General features: G+C 39.0%; 1 protein-coding gene across 1 annotated transcript in view; it reads left to right on the top strand.

Moving 5' to 3' along the window:
- The first annotated feature begins 832 nt into the window (after nt 1–832).
- Nucleotides 833–9,087, top strand: part of LOC306987018 (sodium-dependent neutral amino acid transporter B(0)AT1-like) — a 23,388-nt gene continuing 15,133 nt past the window's right edge. Inside the window, exons 1-2 of the mRNA XM_079590916.1 lie at nt 833–1,040; nt 3,886–4,097. Of these exons, the coding sequence (XP_079447042.1) occupies nt 1,009–1,040; nt 3,886–4,097 (244 nt within the window). The 5' untranslated portion in view covers nt 833–1,008. The remainder of the gene's footprint in view (nt 1,041–3,885; nt 4,098–9,087) is intronic.

Genomic DNA, 9,087 nt, shown 5'->3' with positions numbered 1-9,087 from the left:
CAACATATTGCACCTTATATTATATTGTAAAGCATTACTGATATACAGTTTAAACGCTTGTGGTCGGTCTGCTCATCATTTGATTTAAAAAATAAAATAAAAATGTGACATATTGTTAGAATATATTATATTATATATACGTGAATATATAGTAAAGTGTAATTTATTCCTGTGATCAACTCCAGTCATTACTCCAGTCTTCAGTGTCACATGATCCTCCAGAAATCAGTGTAATATGAGGAAGCATTTATCGTTATTATCAGTGTTGAAAACAGTTTCATAATTGTGTGGAAACTGATCAATTTTAATTCTCAGGATTCTTTGATGAATATAAAGTTCAAAAGAACAGCGTTTCTTTGAAACAGAATCTTTTATGGCATTAGAAATGTCTTAACTGTCACTTTTGATCAGTTTTGATGCTTTGTTTAGCGTATATCTCCTCAGATGTGGATCTGTCCCGTTGGGTCACTCGGTTTATCATCAGTGCTGTATTAGTCACTCATTATCATCAATGAACAGCAGGGAGACCGTAATAAACCATAGACAGTATAATAAACAGTAATGATGTGGTAAACATGAGCTGGACTTCAGGAGTGATGTTTACAGTCCTCAGCGTTCCTGTGAAAACATCGAAACATTAAATCAAGATACAGTTACTGGAGAATTATGTCTTGTTTTCTGGAGAAGAAATTAGAAAAATTAATATATGTAGGCTATAGACCTTCTGTAGCTCCGCCCCTTTTCAGCGCTGCCTGCGCTAGGTGTCTTTTGACTTCCGGTCTGTGTTTTCACAGCGATCTTGCGTATTTATAAATTTTTAAAAATTCTCGTTTTAAAATCTTCCCGGTCTACTGACATTTGTTAAGACATCTGCTTTAAACATTATAATCCTCATGATAACTTTCGTTAACTTTACATTAAGTAAATCCACTTCAAAAGCTATTACTCCTGGACAGCGATGCACACAGAGCGACCACAAAAACGGAAGTTCAAAGACAATATTCTAAGATGGCGGCGCGCTCGTTTCTCTGGCGCATAAGGTCTTATAGATCTGTCATATCAAATTGAGAGTTTAAGCTTAAAATAAGAACAAGCTGTGTTAGTGGGCTAAGTGTATTTTTCTGATCCTATACTGGTAGAAATGTGTTCTTGTTTTTGAGACAAAACCCGTATTTCGATACATTTTTCAGAAAATATTTTATTTTGTTTCTCCAGCAACAAAAATATCAAACCGTTATTTCCGAATCTTCTCTGAACGTCCGAAACATCTAGTTTTTTATGTTGTAAACCCGTTTTTATTGGTTATGTGAACGTTAAGGAAACATTATTTTTTTTAATTCTTCAAACTTTACTTTTGAATGTTCAAGAAGTTAAAAAAAACAACATTCCAACTAAAACGTTTCAGAAAGAAACGCTCCATGAATTATGTATAAATAATGTTTAATGAACAATTAGCCAGAACTACTGATCTAAAGTAATTTCAGAATGTTTCTTATCATTTTAAATCCTCAGAATACATCTATGGCAAAGATTTCTAAAAATATGGTTGCTTATTAAAAAATATATGTTCCTGTGGCTCAATTTACACCAGGTTAGGGGTAAGTTGACCCAAGTTGCACCATCTGGTTCTGAATCTGAATCCTTTAAAGATGGTCACATGACATAATCTACCTCTTTTACCTCTTTTAAGAACCAAATGAATGATACAATTTCCTTTTACAAGTCATATTTATTTCTTAAAGATGTCGTCAACAACATAAAACCAACCAGATGAAGTTGAAATTTCAATATCTGTAATTGTTTGCATTTCTGAAACAATATGTTTCCTAAAAAACAGACTAAACTGAGTTTGATGAGTAAAAAAAAAAACACTGGCTCAATTTACCCCACAGCTGCCATTTTGGACTAGCTGACCAATTCAGACTAATAACATGTAACTAAATGATTATATACATTGTTATATCACCAATATAAATCATAAATATTTGTAGACTCATTTGCTATGACAACGGTCATTACATCTGTTATGCAAAATGTGTACTTTGGCAAGACAAACATATTTTTTAAAGTAAACGGGTGTTTTCCTCGCACGTGTCCTGCGGGAATGATGGGTGGTTTCAACATATACGGTCACATGACAATAAAAGCGTACAATTGCCAAGATAAAGGGGGTGGCTCATCTTACCCCACTCTCGCCCTATGTGTCTTTATATAAATAACATTCAGAAACTGTACTTAAATACTCATTGTTGATAAATAAATACTGATACAAATAATAATACTAATAATTAAAACAAGAAATGTATCAAATTCAACAAACGCTGTATTAATATTAGTCCTAATAACTTTATTTACAGAACGCTTTGAGAATGTTGCCTGATAACATCTCTCTTCACTTTCTGCTCACACAATATAATAATTTCAAATCCATTTATAGCTGTCAAACATGATAATGCACACACTCATCTGCTGATCATCATGAAATCACCCTGTTAGATAATAACTCTGCGCTTGTGTTCTGCCTCACTAACTCCACGATTCAAACAGGACACGTTCCCGCACTTAGTAAAGTGATTACAACACATTTAATGGAGTTATTTAATGTCTCAAAGAAGCTCTTCAACATGACATCAGCATCTCGCATCTTATGTAATCGGATCAGACGAGTCAATAAGTTTCTGGAAAACATCTCGATGTGAAGCTGAGCTGTTCAAACGCCATCAATGATTCCTGTGAATGCGCGCGCACACACACACGCTCACACAGCGCGCGCGCACACACACACACACACACACACACACACACACACACACACACACACACACACACACACACACACACACACACACACTCAGTATGGGATGTGCATGTGTTTATGATGCTATATATGGAGTATATCTTTAAGATAGGACACTCTTGACCTGTAAACCCACCCTCTGTAAACCTGTCAGTTTCTCTTCACTCGTTTATACACTAATAATATCAGAGGAAGTTATTGCATAACTGATCTCAATCACTGATGTTAGTATTAACACTCAAAACACAGCAACAAGCGACTGAGGCGATCAAAATCATCTTAAAAGCTCAAGTTTTATGAATATTAATAAATATTTTGAACCCCAATTTCAAAATAATGATAAAATATATAATTTGCATATACAGATAATATTTTATTCTTTTTTTTTTATTGTGAGTTTATTTGCCTATTTAACTGCAATTAACAGTGCAAAATTGTTTAGTATTAGTAAAATAATAATTGTAAGATGTATTTCATATTTGGTAAAAACAATAAGGAAAAACATAAAATCTAATCAAATTTAATTTGCATAAATTTAATCCAACAAATTCCAAGTACATGAAAAATAAATAATATAATATTACAAAAGCCTATATACACTGCTTTTCTAAAGTTTAGGGTCTCTTCTGCTCACCAAGACGACATTTAATTGATCAAAAATATTATTATTATAATGTAAATCATCAGTTCTCTATGTGAATATTTTTAAATGTAATTTATTCCTGTGATCAAAGCTGAATTTTCAGCATCATTACTCCAGTCTTGCAGTGTCACATGATCCTCCAGAAATCATGCTTCATATTTTTGTGGAAATATTTCTCAGGATTCTTTAATGAATAGAAAGTTCCAAAAAAGAACAGCATGTATTTGAAATAGAATCTTTTGTAACATTAAAAATGTCACTTTGAAAACTGTAATGTGTCCTTGCTGAATAAAAGTATTTGTGTGTGTGTGTGTGTGTGTGTGTGGGAGGGATGTCAGTGCTAAAGGTCACCATGTGAAAGTCGCTGGCAGTATTTATTGGCATCTCCTGTCATCACTGCATCTCTTCTCTTCTTCTTCTTCTCTGAGAGCGATTATCCCTGCAGTGTGAGGATGAGGCTGAAGCTGAAGCTCCCGAACCCGGGTCTGGATGAGCGGATTCCCTCTCACGCCGAGCTGGAGAAGCTGGAGGTGGAGGAGGCTGGAGAACGCCCGCAGTGGGACAACAAGACCCAGTACATGCTGACCTGTGTGGGCTTCTGTGTGGGACTGGGGAACGTGTGGAGGTTCCCGTATCTGTGCCAGAGCCACGGTGGAGGTGACACACACACACGCACACACACACACACACACACACACACACACACACACACACACACACACACACACACACACACACACACACACACACACACACACACACAATCACACACACACACACACACACACACACACACACACACACACACACACACACACACACACACACACACACACACACACACACACAATCACACACATTTTTGGTTAAAATATCTGTGGAACAAGCAATATTCAGTTGTAGTTATGATGCATGAGATTGAAACAATTTAGATGTATTGATGATAAATATATTGACCCTATTGTGTATTTAAAACACAAATCTGACCAGTTTCATCTATGCATGACTGACAAATATTCATCACATTACGTTTATTCGTTTAAAACTGTGTAATTCGAATGAATGGAAGTTTACATGCAATTCAAATACACAAATCTTAGTGCACTAATGTGTCTGAAGTCTCAGTTTGAAAAGTCTCAGGGACTTTTAGTGCATGTATGAAGTCAGTTCTGCTCAAGTTCACAATTAAATGAACTAGCAACTAACCAACTATCCAACTAACTAACTAACTAACTAACTAACTAACTAACTAACTAACTAACTAACTAACTAACTAACTAACTAACTAACTAACTAACTAACTAACCAACCGCAAACACTGACAGACTTCATGTTCAACACAACATCCATTAGCATTTCAAACCCAACAACAATTATTTTTGTGCTTCATTTACCATCTAAGCCACTTGATTTGATGTTTTGCATGTAATATAATGACATCAAGGCATTTTTATGATAGTTGTAAAGGAGCGATGCATGAAAATATTTGATTTAGAACAACTGGCTTTTACATTTTTTTTTATACATCAACAATGTATTAAAAGCAATTCATCTAAGTGTTCCTGGGAATAGTAAAATAGTACAACCTATAAACACGCTCATGTTGGTTAGCTTTTTAAAGATGGAAGTGATGTAATTGTGTGTGTTTTCATACGGATATGATATGATCCACAGAAAGGCCACTATAAATACGCCTCATAAACCCAAAGGCTCGTAATGGGCTGAAAACAGACACTTAAACCGATTATAGTTAAACATTAATTCAACTTCAGGAGAGCGACAGATGCTCACTGCTAATGAACACGAGATTGATTTTGCCATTAAAACTGGATGGAAGTTTCCATTCAGAAATGCTGAACATTTGCTAGTTTATAGAGGAATAATTACTCTTCAAGTGGCTTTTATATGGTAAATACAGTATATTTATCAAGATACACCTTCTCTATGATACTTTAAATGCCTAAAAATCATATATACAGTCACTAGTAATGATTTCATGTTTTCACTTTCGACCAATAGGTGGCGCTGTTATGAAATTGATGTGGCGTGGTCAGAGTGAGGTGGCAATGGCACATGCCAAGTTTGGTGTCAATATGCCAAAGCATTGCAGAGATACAGCCTCAGAGTCATTTTGGCATCATGCCATTACATTTGTTGATGCGGTATACGAAAAAAGTTTCGTCTATCGGCACGAAATCCATAACCTTTTGCCGGCATTGTATGAAGATGATCTGGCTTGAATTTTAGGAAAATCGGACTAGCAGTCTGGGAGGAGTTTGAAAAAGAAGGTTTGAAAGAAAATCAAAATGGCGGACAGGAAGTTTGACAGAATTTGGCAAAATTGGTTTCACGTTCTCGGCAAGACCCAATGAATCTATTAAGACCAGTATAATTACAATAGGCTAATTTAATTAAAAAAAAATTGGAAATATTGGGCCGTTTTTTTTGTCGTGGTGCCAATGACACTTACCGAGTTTCATAACAATACGCCAATGCGACTATAGAGATCTCAATATGAAGACACTGCCTGATCACCAGCCTATCCCTAGAGTACAGGACATTATGGACAGTTTAGGAGGTAACGCATGGTTTTCCGTATTAGATCAGGGCAATGCTTACTACCAAGGCTTTATGTCCCCAGACTAGAGAGCAGCATTCAGTACACCTTATATGAGTGGGTTCGTATTCCCTTCGGCCTCATGAATGCTCCTGCGGCATTTCAGCATTTCATGGAGGAGTGCTTGGAAGGACTAAGGCAGGGGTCACCAAACTCGGTCCTGGAGGGCCGCTGTCCTGAAGAGTTCAGCTCCAACCCTAATTATTCACCTGAACCAGCTAATCAAGGTCTCACTATGCATACTAGGAACGTTCAGGCAGGTGTGTTGGACCTGGTTGGAGCTAAACTCCACGACCGAGTTTGGTGACCCCTAGACTATGGGACGAAATTTGTGTGCCTTACCTGGATGACATCCTGGTTTTCACAAAGACTTTTGACAGACATCTTGAAGCGACAAGAAAGGTGTTGCAAATGTAACCCCTCCACTCGAACGGGCCTCGAACCCGGGTCTCCAGCGTGAGAGTCAGGCGTTCTAACAAGGAGGCTAAAGACTGCAGCCTCTAGCGTCTGTCACTAGAGCACGTATTGAGATCAGAGGAGTGAGGTTTACTCGCACAGCGACTATTAGCTGGCCTCCGTTACACTCCCCCCCCCCCTAAACCTCACCCTCATCCGGGTCACGGCACCAATGTAACCCCTCCACCCAGGTCCTACTCGCCCCGCTCTGTGCGGGCCTCGAACCCGGGTTTCCAGCGTGAGGCTCCTCTAACAAGGAGACTAAAGACTGCAGCCTCTAGCGTCTGTCGCTAGAGCGCATATTGAGATTAGAGGAGTGAGGTTTACTCGTACAGCGACTACTAGCTATTCTCCGTTACACTCGCCCCCCTAAACCTCACTCCCATCCGGGTCACGGCACCAATGTAACCCCTCCACCGGGTCCTACTCGCCCTGCTCTGTGCGGGCCTCGAACCCGGGTTTCCGGCGTGGGAGTCAGGCGCTCTAACAAGGAGGCTAAAGACGGCAGCCTCTAGCGTCTGTCACTAAAGCGCCTATTGAGATCAGAGGAGTGAGGTTTACTCGCACAGCGACTACTAGCTGGCCTCCGTTACACAAAGGTTAAAAGCCCATGGAGTTAAGCTGAAACGACGGAAATGTGAGCTGTTCAAGAATGAGGTGCGTTACCTAGGTCGAATTGTTTCTGCAGAAGGCAGTCGAATGGACCCTGCTGATACTGTTGCCATAACAGCACTTAAGGCTAAGAGGCCAAGCACTGTGGGAGAGTTACGGAAGATCTTAGGCCTACTGAGCTATTATCGCCAGTATATCAAAGACTTTTCAAGGATTCAGGAAAACTTTGAAATTACTGCGAGGATGAAGTCCATATTGTCATCCGCCAGGCTGCTGAGGATACTCCAATCTATGAAGTGAAACCAGAACAGGGCAAAGGCAGAGCAAGAGTGTTGCATCGAAATCATCTTCTCCCCTGTGATCACTTACCTCTGGTTACTACACAGACTCAAAACACTACACCGAAGCGAAAACCCCAACAAGAACCGAAGCTTCACCTTCCAAAAGAAGGGAGGAACATGAGCTAGAGAACGACAGTGAAAGTGATGATGAGTACCATGTCCAAGTAAAGCCCTACCAGTTTAGGGCCCAACAAAATAATCAGAACCAGATAGAAGTGGAAACCACACCACAACTGTTACCTACCTGTGAAAAATCATCGGAACAATCAGAACAAATGATTAACTCGACTGTGTTGCCACATCTAGCTGAATCGGAACAAGATGTACTAGCACATGTTGATTCACCCACTAAAGGCCAAAAAACACCTACTGAAGAACAACAGTTACCGAACGATACTTACCTGAACAAAGCGTACCTGCTGAAGAGCAACGTTTACCTGATCAACACTTAACTGTGCAGAGGAATCCTGTAGAGCTCGACAACGACGACCACCAAAGAGATTCACATATGAAAACTTTGGAAATCCTACATGTTACAGTGTGCAAAATGCAAGAAATGACTTTAACTCACACGACATACACACATGGACACCAAATATGAATTCTTGGGTACCAATGTCAATTTACTACTCTCAGCCCCCAGATATCAGTTATCCAGTCAAGTAAAGAAACTGAATGAACTTTCACTTAAACAGGTCTCAGTTGGCATTGCAGGATTGTAATGACACATTGTCATCATACCTTCACTGACTGCCTTAATTTATTGCAATTAACTTGTCAAACAAGGGACTGTTGCACTCACACAGAATAAACGGTTGTTAGGCTGAGAGAATATGGACTGTTAAAAGCCAAGAGAACATGGACTGTTTAAAGTAAAGAGAACATGGACTGTTTAATGGCCTTTTAATAGGGCTTATTCACAGTCTTTCCTACATTTAGATAGGTGGGCAAATGCATTTTTGTCTCAGTGCATGCATTGTTTTAGTTTGGCAGGGTCGCCGCTAGCTTAGCTTAGCTTAGCATAATGAATGGAATCCTTTGTTGCCAGCTAGCATGTCCTAAAAAAATCTAACTACTTCTTGTGGCCTGCGTATTCACAACGAGTACAAATAGCTCATCGGACTTTAACTCAGAGAAGCTGTTAATCAGCCAACAAGGACTGTCTGTAAAACAGGAATATGGCACGTGTCGTGTTTATGCATTGTTAAAGACAATATGCTCACAAAGGAATCGATAAGAGGAATCTAAATAATTTTTTTATAACAAGTATCCGATTCCTGACCTCAAGTATACGATTCAAGAATTGGAATTGATTTTCGATTCCCAACCCCTATTCATGACCCTACATAAGAAAGAGTCACAAATCTTCAAGAAAAAACATCATAGGTTACCCAGTATTTCCGACAGCTCAACAATCGATGCGGGTCAAACTGAGGGAAAGGCCAGAGATCGCAACTATGTATTTTACATCTCTACACTCTTACTGTAGGACAGCTGTTTGTGTCATAAGTCATAAAGATATGAAAGCGCATCTTCCACAAGAACACAGTCATGATGATCCTGCATGAAGTGACTGAGCAGTTTCCAGCTTCAGCTCAGGTTATCTTCATCATCATGTGGA

Source organism: Phoxinus phoxinus (assembly GCF_949152265.1).
Source record: "Phoxinus phoxinus genome assembly, chromosome: 19".
Classification (NCBI taxonomy): domain Eukaryota; kingdom Metazoa; phylum Chordata; class Actinopteri; order Cypriniformes; family Leuciscidae; genus Phoxinus; species Phoxinus phoxinus.
The sequence above is the reverse complement of the archived record's forward strand: the minus strand, read 5'-3'. Positions and strand labels throughout refer to the sequence as shown.